Source organism: Jaculus jaculus, chromosome 3, assembly GCF_020740685.1.
Source record: "Jaculus jaculus isolate mJacJac1 chromosome 3, mJacJac1.mat.Y.cur, whole genome shotgun sequence".
NCBI classification, from domain to species: Eukaryota; Metazoa; Chordata; class Mammalia; order Rodentia; family Dipodidae; genus Jaculus; species Jaculus jaculus.
This window is the reverse complement of record NC_059104.1, coordinates 11,111,542-11,126,405: the sequence shown is the minus strand read 5'-3', so window position 1 is coordinate 11,126,405 and position 14,864 is coordinate 11,111,542. Positions and strand designations below refer to the sequence as shown.

At 41.2% G+C, this 14,864-nt stretch overlaps 1 protein-coding gene across 2 annotated transcripts in view; it reads right to left on the bottom strand.

The window, feature by feature from the left end:
- The window catches only part of Nalcn (sodium leak channel, non-selective), a 332,253-nt gene that overhangs the window by 62,963 nt on the left and 254,426 nt on the right, over positions 1 to 14,864 (bottom strand). For both annotated transcript variants that reach the window (XM_045146251.1, XM_045146252.1), the window contains exon 18: positions 7,112 to 7,185. In XM_045146251.1, the coding sequence (XP_045002186.1) occupies positions 7,112 to 7,185 (74 nt within the window). The remainder of the gene's footprint in view (positions 1 to 7,111; positions 7,186 to 14,864) is intronic.

Genomic DNA, 14,864 nt, shown 5'->3' with positions numbered 1-14,864 from the left:
ATATTTTGTGGGGCTGGAGAGATGTCTCAGTGTTAAGGTGCTCGCCTGAAAAGCCAAAGGACCCATGTTCAATTCCCCAATACCCATGGAATACCAGATGCCCAAAGTGGCACATGCATCTGGAGTTCATTTGCAGTGGCTAGAGGCCCTGGCATGCCTATTCTCTCTCTCTCTCTCTTATTCTCTCTTTCATAAATAAGTAAATTTATATTTTGCTACTTTGTTTTACACAAATGCATACACTCACCCATTTTATTCTTTAGCTTACAGCTCCCTGAATGCACTTAATTTTCATCTTTGTTTTTGGTTTCTTAATTTCCAAAGAAATAAAGGAATTTCTCTACTAGTGTCAGGAAAATCTTATGGACAAGTCAATAAGCAGACAGCATTAAAAGAACCATGGAGGTAAATACTTATGATAGTAATTCTCATAGTGGTTTCTTAAACATCTGGGTTATTCGTGCAAAATGTTGATCATAGAAAAAATCTAGCTATCTCAGGAGTTGGACTTAGTCTGAGGGCCTCAAGGGTCTCTGTTTGGAAAATGTCAAGGGTCCCTTCTTTGGATGTGTTAGTCACTCCAGCACCTTCTCTCTCCCAGCTGGAGCATGTTGCCCAAAGGGGTAAGAGGATCACCATGAGTTCAAGGACACCTTGAGACTACATAGTGAATTTCAGGCCAGCCTGGGCTAGAGTGAGCCCCTACCTCAAAAAAGCAAAAAAAACAAAACAAAACAAAAAAAAAACTATAGCTTAGTAAATGTATAGTGATTTCAAATAAATTTAAATAATATATAAGCTGCATATGTGGTCAATAAAAATGATTCTCTGAAACTGAAAAATAAGAGAGGAGCTAGCCCTATGTATTCAATTTCATACACTTCATTTTAGTCTAAAAACAATTCTTTAGATGTTTAAAAATTGCTATAAGTGCATGACCGCAAAAATTATTCTGCAAATCAAAAAAAAAAAAATCTCAGAATGCAAATATCATATAGACTGAGCATTCACCAAGGTTATGAATGTGGTATATCTGGAACCTTCTAAAAATAATAATAAGGGTGTTTAATCATTCTGACATTTCTCTATTCATTCAGCCTTGCGGGAATGATAATGCATTTCTTGCTTGATTTCAGGGCTTTGAATTAGTAGAAACCTCAGCAAAGGTAGCGGTGCTTTGAAGACACGTTGCTGTTTGTTTTTGATTCTGTCTGATTCCGAGAAAAGGTCAGTGGCCTTTAGAGAAAGCTTTCTTCAGTGGAGCTGAACTGCAGCTTCTAAGAGAGAACTGCAGTGAGGTTGGTAGTGACCTTGGGTTTAGGTCCTGCAATAGCCTCTGGCTCTCATAACACTCTTCAGATAGTCTTGAAAGAACAGCGTGGAGGCTGGTTTGGCCTGGTTGGCCCTTGCTGTGGCGTCCGTGCACATACACTCAAGAGTGTCCAAACGGCCCACATTCTTCTTATCAAAGGTTTGGTTCTCAGACAGACCCAGGAATGCAGCTCTATTTCTCAAAACTTGAATTCATTAAAAGCAGTAAGAACAAGGATGCAAGTTAAAGATTATTAGCAACGGAAATGGGCGAGTCCATCAATGAATGAGACCATCGGCCTCTTAGACCATCTGAGGTATTGATTCTGTGGGCTGAGATCTTCCTTTAGGAGCAGTGGATAGGGTGTACTTGAAAATTTTTGTTTTCAATGTTTATTTGCAAGCAGAGAGAAATAGAAGAGAGACAGAGAGAATGGGCACATCAGAGCCTCCAGCAGCTGCCAACTCCAGATGTATGCACCACTTCGTGCATTTGGCTTTATGTGGGTGCAGAAGAACAGTTAAGACACGCTCTTTAACCGCTGAGTCACCTCTCCAGCCTGATACAATATAATTTTGCTGGGATAATACGGATTCTCTTCAACTAAAGGAGACCTAGGGCTGGGGAGATGGCTCAGTGAATATGCATATTCTATGCTAATGCGAAGGCTAGAATTTGAATCCCTCGCATCCAGGTACATGCTGAGAGGGTGTCATGATGGCCTGTCTGCACGGGGAGGTAGTGAGGCCTGAGACAAGCTGGCTAGTGAGATTAACTGAACGCACGGAGGAGTCCCAGGTTCAAATCAGAGACACTGGCTCAATAAATAAGTTAGGACACAGTTGAGACAGACACCCAATATCAACCTCTGGCCTCTAACTCACATGCGCACACACATGCATACGCACCAGCACACGCATGTGAATGTCCATACATGCAGGCACAACACTCAACAACAACAGGAGACACTTGGAAATTTGGGTCCTTTGAGAACTGAGGCCATGGCCCCCCACAGCTGGTCAGAGCCATAAACCCAGGAAACACGTCACAAAGATGTAACATCCAGGGAGCTGTGGAAGCTGCACTTGCTCAGAAGCCTCACCACTGTTGGGTCAGGACAAAATGGAGTCACCGAGTCCAGCAGGAGGGCACCAGGCACACGGAAGAGGGTCATCCACATTCCTCAGGGAACCGCCCAGCCATCATCCCTTCCTTGCCTAACAATGTCCCACGTCTAGGTTTCTTGCCCCTTACCTCTCAGGTCACCAGGTTACTGTTCCAGTGTCACACCCTGGCTATCTTAGATCTCCCCTAAAGAAAACTTTTCTTTACTTCCCCACCCCCACCTTCCCCCAACTGAAGAGATCTACAAAGCCCACTGTCTGAGATCCCAAGTTGACTGCTCCACTCTCGAGAGTCAGTACTGGCAGCTCGTGTTTTTCCCGAATAAAAGCTTCCATCTTTGCCTCAGAGTGGTCTCCATGGTCTTGGTCACTCCTGAACCTCACAAAATCTAGTTCAGGCTTTTTTTTTTTTTTTTCCTGAACTCATTTAGCTGAACTGTAGACATCAGCATCAGCCCCTGTCTCTGAATACGAGGTCAATAAGAATGTATCAAGACACCCGTTGATATACTGTCTACTGGCAGCCAGATATTCCAAACATTTTCAATGCTGTTTGTAGAACTCAGTCGTACTTATTTTTTAATATGTGTAAATGGTTAACATCCAAAAAACAAACAAACAAACAAAAAACCAAAAACTCATGTGCAGGTTGGGCGTGGTGGCATATGCCTTTAATCCCAGCAGTTGGGAGGCAGAGGTGGGAGGATTGCTGTGAGTTCGAGGCCACCCTGAGACTACATAGTGAATTCCAGGTCAGCATGAGCTAGAATAAGACCCTACCTCAGAAAACAAAAACAAAAACAAAAACAAAAACTAAAACAAAAGCAAAAGCAAAAGCAAGCAAGCAAACAAACAAAAAAACTCATGTGTGAAGATGACAGCACAAAGTCCCCACTAATTTTCCTTGTTTTTGGACCAAATAGAGAGAGAGAGAGAGAGAGGGGGGGGGGGGGGAATGAACTCTGGACAAATACTCCATGCGTAACTGATAACTGCAATACTGAACCAGAGGGTGGAAAGCAGCGGGAAGGTACCAGGAGCATCAATTTCTTTCCTTTGTCAGTCGTTCCCTGTCGTGTCCTGGGCAGTTAGTTCCAAACTCTTCTGTCAAGTGGTATGCCCTGTCTCAATTTCGAGCCTTCTCCATACCCACACGTGACCTCTCCCTTCTGAGGCCTTATTGCCGTGGTAGTCATCCTTACTAGAGTAAGAGGTACACTTCACTTTGCTCTACCAAGAGGCTTTGGAGTCTCCATCGGAGATGGCTTAGTGGTTAAGGTGCTTGCCTATGAAGCCTAAGGGTCCATGTTCGACTCCCCACATCCCACATAAGCCCAACACACAAAGGTGAGGCAAGTGCAAGGTCTCACATGTCACTAGGTGGCGCAAGCATCTGGAGTTAAATTGCAGTGGCTGAGGCCCTGTTGTGACAATTCTCTTTCTCTCTGTCTTGCTCTCTCTAAATAAAAAGTTTTAAATCCTACTTTTGTTAAACTGCATTTATTTATTTTCTGAAATTTGCAAGGCAATATGACTAAGGTAATACTAGGAAATCCCTTTTATTTTAATCCCCCAAATAACACAGTTGTGGGGCAAGTTTGAGAGGGTCCATGTTTCTTAATAGTTACATATTTTTTCTCATGTCTACCAAACCTATTTACACCATAAACATCCCTTACAAATATTGTACATTTAAAAATTGTTAAATTTTCAACTTGCTATGCTACATAGCAGTGAACGATGTAATTTCCAACGTTATTGGGTACACGGTTGCATAGAATTTTGTGAAAACATGGTCCAGTCTCATTTGTCAAAATCATTCAATTTTTGTGACACTGTGTACCTCTTAAATCACTTCTCATTGTTAAATCAATCAGCCAAATCTCCGAGACAAAAGTCTGACTTTTTTTTTTTCCAATTCAGATGACACAATCAAGCATGTCTTGTGACTACCTTGTGGTTTGTAAGGCATAACTACTGTGGGTGAATCCTTAGAGGGTTTGAAAATCTTATCACCTGGATAAATAATGCAGCATTGCCCACCATGACCTCCTGGAAAAGTCACGTGGCAGCTGTCTCTTTGTCTCACTGCCCGGGGACTTAACATCCCAGATCACTGCTCACTAGGGTTTCTGGAAACGTCAGTTACACCTTTGCTGTGCAAACTGAGCAGGGGGAAAGGAAGAGGTGGAAGTGGGGAAACAGTGGATCTGCTATAAGAAGGAGTGCACAGGGAGGTGTGGTGGTGTGAATCAGATGTCCTCCATAAACTCATGTCTTCTGCATGCTTGGTCTCCAGCTGGTGGTGATTTGGGAGGTGGAGCCTTGCTGGAGGTGATGTATTGGGGGAGATGGGCTTTGAGGTGATAAAAACCACATTCCCCTTGCCTGAAATCAACCTACTTTTTTGTGGCTGTTGTTCATATGCTGTATCACAGGCGATGTCCAGCCTCTGCTCACGCCATGTTTTTCCCCTGCTGTCATGAAGCTTTCCCTTGAGACTGTAAGCCAGGATAAAGACTTCCTTCCCATCAGCTGCTTTTGGTTGGGTGCTTTATCCTAGTGGTGAGAAAGGTCACTACAACAGAGGTGAGGTCTGGAATCCTTCCTTACATGTGCATACCTACTTCAGCCTTAGAAAGTCTTGGGGTACCTTTGAGTACAGGGCTACTCATTGGGTACCCTGGGCATGATTTTCTTGCTGCGTAGCTCAGGCAAAGACATCTGTTTGGGTACCCAAGGCACAACAGGCTTGCTGAAGGGAAGTTGTTGGGAACAGGACATGGAAGACATCAGTTTTTTTCTTTTTTCTTTTTCTTGCTGATAGACAGAAAGGTTCTCAGAATCAGAGTGGTCATTTTCATTTGTGGATAGTTACTGATTTGAAGGATATTCCTCTTCCTGGTGAGTGGATAGATACTTTTTCAGGACCCTGCCATGAATTTATTGATGTAATTAGTTTGAACCCTGATCGTGGTGAGGATGAAGGCTCTAAGGCCAGCCACGTGGCATGCTCCAATAGTGACACTAAGAAAAGGGATCACCCGGTGAGAACACAGGCATTTTGGGACTCAGATTGTCTCTTCCAATGGGACGTTTCATGTTTCTGTTTTATAGTGATGATACTTGAGATCTGACAATATTTATTCTAATCTCAAAAGCAATTCTAATACATATGTGACCATGCCTCAATGCCATCCAACAGAAAGAACAGATACATGGCATGAAATCTTAAGGTAATGTCATGAAGGGAAACTTGATTCTCATCTCATATGTACTTAGCTTTGTTTCCTCATTATAGTTTTCCAAGTTATAGTAATTATGGGAAAATCGCTTTTAAAAAATATTTATTTGAGAGAGAAAGTAAGGAAGAGGGAGAGAAACAGAGAGAGAGACAGAGAGAGAATGGGTGTGCCAGGGCCTCTATCCACAGCAAACAAACTCCAGATGCATGTACCACCTTGTGCATCTGGCTTATGTGGGTCCTGGGGGAATCGAACATAGGTCCTTTGGGTTTTCAGGCAAATGCCTTAACCACTAAATCATCTTCTCCAGCCTGGAAAATTGCTTTTATAACCATTTCTTTTAATGAGTTTGGTAGAAGATAATCTGGTCTCCTTCCGCTTACCATAAAGTTGGGGCACGTGTCTCTGTATGACTGTTGCCCTGTCAATCATGCTGAGTTCATCATTTGCATATGTTTATATACTGTAGGGGATACTGATCTTTGAATGCCTATAGACTTTCTATGGATCACAGCACTCTGCTATAACCTCTGCTCTTACTTTTTCTTTTTTTTAATTTTAATTTTAATTTTTTATTTGAGAGCGACAGACACAGAGAGAAAGACAGATAGAGGGAGGGAGAGAGAATGGGCGCGCCAGGGCTTCCAGCCTCTGCAAACGAACTCCAGACGCGTGCGCCCCCTTGTGCATCTGGCTAACGTGGGACCTGGGGAACCGAGCCTCGAACCGGGGTCCTTAGGCTTCACAGGCAAGCGCTTAACCGCTAAGCCATCTCTCCAGCCCACTTTTTCTTATTGATACTTCATTTCAAGGCATATTTTAGAAGGTAGCATTAAAATGACATGTTTTTGTGGCCATTTAAAGATGGTTATGCTTTTGGTTTTTAATTAATATTTAATGACTGTAGCGATAAATGAGTTAATCATTACTTTTCAAAGGTTTCTGCTCTTCAACCACTGTTCCTTTAGATGCCACAAAAGATACAAACTGTTAAGAATCATGGTAAGTCATTTTTACCTTTGGGCAGATGATTCTACATATAATTTATTTTTAAATACAGGCAAGAGGATCATAGCCCATTATGTCAGTAAAACATTCCTTTCCCCAGATAGACATTAATAATGACTTTGGCATTATTAGTAAGTCTCAAGATGCTCAAAATTAAAACCTAACAGAAAGAAATTTGTCAAGGTGCAGGGTGTATATGTGTGGACATTATCAATAAAAAGTTAAAAAATAAAATAATGTGTAAAAGCAGGTAGAAAACAAAGTAAACATTGATGTCTAGAAAATGAGTTATTTTTTGCCCCCCCCTTTCACTCTCTCTCATTTTTGCTTGGTATAATCTTACCTGGGTTAAAGTATATATCCATGTTGGTTGGTATAATCATACCTGGATTAAAGTATATGTCAATGTGAACTGGTGTTACCTTAGAATTTTTGTGACCGCTGTCTCCTTTTCCAGGAGGTTCCTTGCTCTGATACTGAACACAGATTTGCGAAGCTGAAAATAACAAGAGAATCACCTTACTTTTGGAATGCTAAGGACTAATATACTTATAAATCATTAAATAGGTGATATTGAAGTGGTGCCTATAAATGTTTTTATATAAGATTATTATTTAATTAAAAAATAATTTTATTACATTTTCAATTTTAACATAGAACTGCAACAATTAGATACTAAATAAATAAATAAATGATAAAACCTACCAATCACCAGATGGCTCAATGAAATGAACAGATAGATCACCAAAATAAATAAATAAGTAAAATAACAAATGGCCAATAAGTACTTAAAATTTTTTCAATATTCTTAGCTATCAGGGAAGTAAAAATCAAAACAACTTTGAGATATCATCTTATACCAGTCAGGATGGCTATCATCACAAAAACAGACAACAGGGGGCTGGAGGGATGGCTTAGTGGTTCAGGCGTTTGCCTGCAAAGCCAAAGGACCCAGGTTTGATTCCCCAGGACCCACGTTAATCAGATACCCAAGGGGGCACATTATGTCTGGAGTTCGTTTGCAGTGGATGGAGGCCCTGGCACACCCATTCTCTCTCTCTCTCTCTCTTCCTCTCCCTCTTTCTCTCTGTCAAATAAATAATAATAAAATATATGTAAAAAAAAAAAAAGAAAAGAAAACAGACAACACAAGCTGGTGAGGACGTGGAGAAAGAGGAACCGTCATCCACTAACACAGCCACCATGGAAATCAGTATGGCGTATCTCAAGAACTTAGAAATAGAACTCCTAAATGAGCCAGCTCTATCACTCCTGCATGTGCCCCAAGGACACCACACTCTTCTGCAGAGATACTTGTACATCCATATTTATTGAGCCTCTATTTATAATAGCTAAGACTCACAATCAGCCAAGACTCCCAGTGACAGATGAGTGGATAAAGAAAATGTGGTTACATATACACAACAGAATTCTATACACAGCATTTTTTCCACATTTTCATACATGTATGTAATACACCTCGACCTTACTCTTCCCAATTGCTCTCTCCTACTCCCCCACCCTCCCACTAACATCCTTCTCATTAACAAAATGCTTTTGTTGTTTTTATTTCTTAATTAATTTTAAGTTAGCATACAAAGTAATGTGCTTCATTAGGGAATCTTTGACATATATCTCATTATGCTTTGTTCTAATTCATTCCCCCCATTCTCCGCCCTCTTATGACCTCTGCTTTCTTCCTTCCTCCAGATAGGCTCCCTTTCTGTTTTCATGTCGCATGTATTCTGTTGCTGTTATTTCCCACCCTTACCTGAAGATTCCTCCCTTCCCTCTTCCGATCTCTTTTCTAATTTGATATCACACATATACACACAGAGGATGCAAACACATACAAATACATATATACAATTTTAAATTTAGGTGTTAGTCTTTCTGAGTCTGGCTTACTTTGCTTAACATAGTTGTTAAGACTCTTGTCTAGTTTTACTTTGGTTTGAGTGAAATTGAGTAAAAGTGGTTGCCCTTTATGGGACTACCTGCCATGGTTAGGAGATGGCGATGCCATCTATTTGTCCTGATAATGACTTTGCCTTTCATCGGGATAAACTCTTTGTTTCCAGTGCATTTAATAACAAACCTCATAATTGTTTTCTTTAGTCATTATTGTTTAGTAAAATGTTTTCTAATCCACAGTGTAATGGTGCAGGCTCTAGGCTTATGACACCATACTATTTGAGCATGAGTTTAGGAGTTGTTTTGCCTTTGGGTATGGAGACAGATAAGGGAACAGTGAAGGTTTCCCTCTAAGTGATGATCATCAAACCTATGCCAGAGAAGAGGATTAAGACAAGAAATCCTCAAAGCTGATGATTATGCAGTGAACCAAATTGTTCACCTGTTACCAGGTATGTTAATGACAGGTGTACAGGGGACCAGTAGGTGAGAAGAAGGAGTGAGCAAGACAGAAGTGGAAGGACACCTCCGTTAGTCCACCATGAGAACCGGCAATGGGCGAGTGAGCTGCTGCTGAGCACTTGGCAGCCTACAGACACTGGGATAGCTTAAACAGCACTAGAGAAAAGCGGAAACCAGGCAGCTGGTCGAAGGGTAGACCAGATGCACAGTAGGAAGTACGGGAGGACAGCATTCCGGTGTGTGGCCAGGGGGAAGAGCGTGCGTGGAAGAAGTCGAAGTTGTATTGGACCTCAAAGGGTTTCTGTTGGCAAAGAGGGAGATAGGTCAAGTTGGAAATGCATGCATTCCCCACAGGGGAGGTTAATTTGGTGCAAACCATCTGGGGAAGTGTTGTGCTAAGTGCAATTTTAAACAGAGCAAATACAGGAATCACTGTGAAGCCATTCAGTGTTAGAGACAAAGTAGAGAAAGAGAACTAAAAAATAAAACAAAACAAAACAAAACAAAACAGGAGACAGTAAACTGTATTCCATAAAAACAGATCATGTAGTTTTGTTTCAACAACGTTGAGGCCCAAAGTCGCAGAATTCCAATCAGCAAATTATCCTATAAACAAATGGTGCCAACTAAGACACCCATAGGCCATGCCTGGGAAGGGGGCAGAAAAAATACAGGTCTCCTCTGTCAAAACTGGCCACCTTAGTAATATCATAGTTTGTACTATCATTTTCATGTGGTGTAGAGGAACTGAAATTAAGGATCACTGAACACAATAGCAATTTCCTCCTCATGGGGAAAGGCAGCACACTTCTTTTACTTCTTTCTTTTTTTATTTTCTCATTTGAGAGGGAGAGAGAGAGAGAAAGAATGGGCAAGCCAGGGCTTTTCAGCCGCTGTGAATGAATTCCAGATGTGTGCGCCCCCTTGTGTGCATGTCTGGCATTGAGTACTTGCGTCACTGTGCATCTGGCTATGTGGGCCCCGGGGATTTGAATATGAGTTCTTAGGCTTCGCAGTCAAGCGCCTTAACCACTAAGCCATCTGTCCAGCCCCTTTCTTTCATTTTTTTATAATGAAAATGTTGGATTTGTTTTGTCATTCAGCAGAACTACCAGGACAATAAAACCTTGTATAGACAGGGAGGCAAAGATGGATGTCATTTATTCAGAAGTCACATTTTCATGGTAGTCCGTAAAAATACTTATAATGATGCATTGTGAAACCTTCCCACACTTCTCCTTCCCTAAGAGGACACTGGGACAATTTCGCAGTCTCCCTGAGTTGGTAGTACATCTCAAAGGACTGTTGCCCAGCACAGCCTATGGAGAAAGCAGACACAACTAAGACCCATCAAGGGAGCATCTGCTCAGATGACTACAGAAAACACATGGTCAGGAGTCGGAAAACGGGCCCATGACCCACCAGCACGCTGCAAGAGTGGAGGCTGGACCCCACCACTCTGGAGTCACTCTTAAAGCCAATAGCATTTCATAATTCTCAACTGTCTCCCCACATAAGGCGGCAATGGGAATTTAATAATCTCTCTCTTCTGCCTTGCATCAGAGCAGCTGACACTGACTACATAGTCTGCATGTTAGGAAAACCCTTTGGGATAATATCTGCTGCCGTGGGGGCTGGAGAAAGGGCTTAAGTGGTTAAGTGCTTGCTTGTGAAGCCTCAGAGCCCTGGTTCACAGCTGTATTCTCCAGGACCCACGTAAGCTTGATGCACCAGCTGGCACATGCATCTGGAGTTTGTCTGCGGTGGCTGGAGGCCCTGATGCACCCATTCTCTCTCTCTCTCTCTCTCCCTCTTTCTTTCTCTGTCACTCTTAAATAAATAAATAAGTAAATAAGAACAACAATAAAAAAGAACCATTAGAAAACATGATTAAGTAGTGGAAGAATACATCTTCTAAGAGAAAAACTTCAGATTCAGCTCTGCTATGTTCTTGAAAGAAGAAAGGATATCTGCATATTTTTATTACCATATTTGTATGCATTTATTTTAAATAAATAAGAGTCTGTAGTGTTCACCTAGTTCCTGGCAGTATTTCTCACTGTCTTAGTAGAGCTTTGCCTATTTCTTTCAGCAGAGAACTTTCTTACAAGCTCTAGTCACAGACCTCCAAGCTCCACTACTCTGCAGTGCCCTCTGCCGGCCTCCAAAGATACTGACAGTCACTGGAAACAGGCCCTGAACCATTTCTTAAGTAATTTTAGATCAAGTGTGGATTGTGGCAGGGAAAGGAGTCAGCAGTAGCTCCTTCCCCACCTTCATGCGGCAAGCATGCAGAAACTAAAAAGCAGGGGATGCGCCGCACATTTTCAGCTTGCACGGAAAAGCAGTGAAAGATTAGTTGAAAAGATCTCAATGCCCTGGTTGCATTTGTAAACCTAAGGTGTACCAGCTCATCAAGGGACAATCCTCTAACTGAACTGATGAAAAGAAAAAACTCAGGGCTGGAGAGATGGCTTAGTGGTTAAGTGCTTGCCTGTGAAGACTAAGGACCCCGGTTCGAGACTCAGTTCCCCAAGACCCACTGCCAGCTTACCTAGAAGTCCATATTTTTACCTTTTAAAAAATTATTTGAGGGCTGGAGGGATGACTTAGTGGTTAAGACATTTGCCTGCAAAGCCAAAGAACCCTGGTTCAATTCCCCAGGACCCACGTTAGCCAGATGCACAAGGGGGCACAAGCGTCTGGAGTTTGTTTGCAGCAGCTGGAGGCCCTGGCACGCCTATTCTCTCTCTCTCTATCTGCCTCTTTCTCTGTCTACCTGTCACTATCAAATAAATAAATAAATGAATGAATAAATAAAAGAAAAACCCAAATAAATAATATTCAAATGATACAAAGATGATGGTTTTAATTTGAAAGCTGTCATCAGGTTTGGAATGGAGGTCTTGCCTAGCTTGGGTTCAACACACACACACACACACACACACACACACACACACACACACACACGCACACAGACACTCCCCACCACTTAACAGTACCAGTCAGTGAATACTGAAAAGGCGTCTGTCTGTGCTCTTCCTATTCTCCTCCTCGCTTTTGATCCCATACCATGGGAACAAGATGCTGTGGCATTTCCTGTTCTAGTTCAGGCCGTGCAGAGTCTCGCTCTCTCATGAGAAAATGCCTCCCAGTGGAATTTTGTGCCTGTGTCAGTGTCTGAGCCCTTTCTGGATGTCACATGCCTCTCTGAGGCATGATTTCAGTTTTTATTTTTTTTCTGGAAAGGATCATGGTAACACTATTGCTACATCACTTGTATGACCCCATCTTGATAAATTTTCTGTCGTTTTAACCTAGAAAATCAGTCTTGCTGGATGAAAGAAAGTCGACTCACATGCTCTTTCCTGGGAATCCTGTATGTGACTCTGTTTTCTTCTGATGGAAAACATTACTGTCACAATGTCTGACGATAATCTGGTTTTTGTTCCCTAATAAATCACTTGCTGTGTTGGGAGACAGTTATCACAATCTTTTTTTTCCAGTTTGTAATATTTCTGTCATCTATCTTATTTCTGGTCATCCTGGCTGATACCAGATACATGGAACATGCCTTCAATATATTGTCTCAGATAGTCTATTTCAGAAAATGTTACTACTAGTCCAGGTCTCTTGCTGGGGGATTCTTCTTTATGGACTCATAATAATAATGTAGGACCTAATTTTCAGCTCTGTTTGATTTTTTAAAAATTTCCATTTCTTTGTATTCTTCCTTCATCTATATTACTTTATTGCTTTCATTTATGACTCATTCCTGAGGTCACACCCCACTTCTGGATTTTTTCTGATTCGTAGTCTTCTATTTCAACATTAGATCTTTTAACTCATTTTCCAGCTGAGTGCTGTAAGGTAGAATAATTTATGGACATGGCTTTTGTGGCAGGTTTTTTCTTATAATAACATAGGCCGTTTAATTGTGATAATTAGCTCTTGTTTCATGCAAAACTCAGTTTCTGAACAGGTTGGTACTTTTCTACCAACATCAGAACCTCAGAGGTTCAATATGATGATCAACTATGGCAGGTTTCTTTCTTTCCTGGCTCTGTACACATATCTCTCTTCCAAGCCCTTCCCAAGTATACCTGGATCTGTGTTTTCATCATGCTTCCTCTGACCTGTTCAATTTTCAGTCTAGTCCTGGGTATTTTCCTGCAGGGTGAGCTAGGAAGGTGTGGTACTTTCCCCATAAGCACTGGATGCTCCCTAGCAAATTCTGGGTGTGGCACCATTGATGTCCATGCACTTTGGGTCATATGGTTGTCTTTTCTTCCCATGCTCTTGTTTGCTTGTTTGTCTGTGAGGCAGAGTCTCCTGTAGCTCAAGCTGGCCTTCATAAGTGTCACTAGGCTTAGCAGTAATACAAGAAACTTTTCTAAATGGTTCTGTAATGACATCTCATCTGACTGCTGCACTTGAAAGATTGGATTTACACATAGTACAGACTTTCACGTGTCCCAAGTCTCAATGCAAAGAATCATGTTAAGTAAAATTACACAGACTCAAAAAGAACAAAACCCCATGTTCTCTCTGATATGTGGGTCTTAGCTTGTAATATCTATCTATAAGAATGTGTGTGTGGGGGCGCATGTGGAGGGAGTAATTGTGGACAAAACCAATAAACAGAACAATAACCAAATGTGAACATAAAGAAATTGGTTGGAGGAGAGGGACAGACAGGCAAAAGGGCACTTGTGACATGTAAACAGAAGGAGGGAAAGTATATGGGAGAGGAAATTCGGGGGAAGAGGAAGAGGGCAAAGAAGGGTAATGGGGATCAACAAAAAAATTGCATTTGAAAATGCTATAGATTAAAATAATTAAAAAATTGAATCCAACCAACCTTTTCTTGTTTTATACATGTGTGAGTATCTGAATAATCACCCAGATGCACTAAAAGAGATCGTGAAAGCCTCCAAGGTCATAGCGCTGATATTTTGTATTTACTGATTTCTCTAAATCAAAGCTCCTTCACACTTTAAAAATCAGGATCTTAGTCCAATTAATTCAGTCACCTGGGACTAACATTCCCCACAGGCCTGTTGGGGAATGCTATATTCCTCTGGGACACTGCAGTGATAAGACAAAGTCCCAAATAGCCAACTACAGAAGAAAAGTACTGAAATTGCCTTGAGATGGAGCACCACAGATGTGTTTTTGACTATGGTTTTGTTTTGTTTGAAGTGCTAGCAACAAACTTGTTTCAAATATAGGAAAAGTTCACATGCCCTCAACTTTCTATTTCACTTTGAAAATCTTAACAGATTGATAATAAATGGGAAAGTGGTTATGTGAGCATCTCTAACCATGAAGCACAAAATTATGGTCTAATGAATACGGTTTGATGAATGCCATTTCTGCTAGGAAGGTATAGTGTAATTATTGTAATGAGCCACTCTATTGAACAAGTCTCCCACATGAAATATAGTAATTGGAAATAGGCAATTACCTAAAATTACATAGGTGGAAGGTGGTACCTCATTGAACTAGATTTGAATTTACATGCACACATGAACTGAAAATTAATATTGACATGCATATGACAGATCATGCATATCGCAAGAGGTTTCTATAAAAATTCTTGCTACAGAGTTGACATTATGCTTGGAAAGAAAGAGTTTTAGAGGTGATTAATGTAGGTGGTAGGTGGCAGCAAGATTAAAGTAATCATGCTACGATGTATATAAAGAATTCCATCATCGTGTCGCATTATGGAAATGTGTCTGAGTAGAGAGAAAGAGTTTTAGATGATGACTCCAAGACTTCTGACCTTTTGATCTC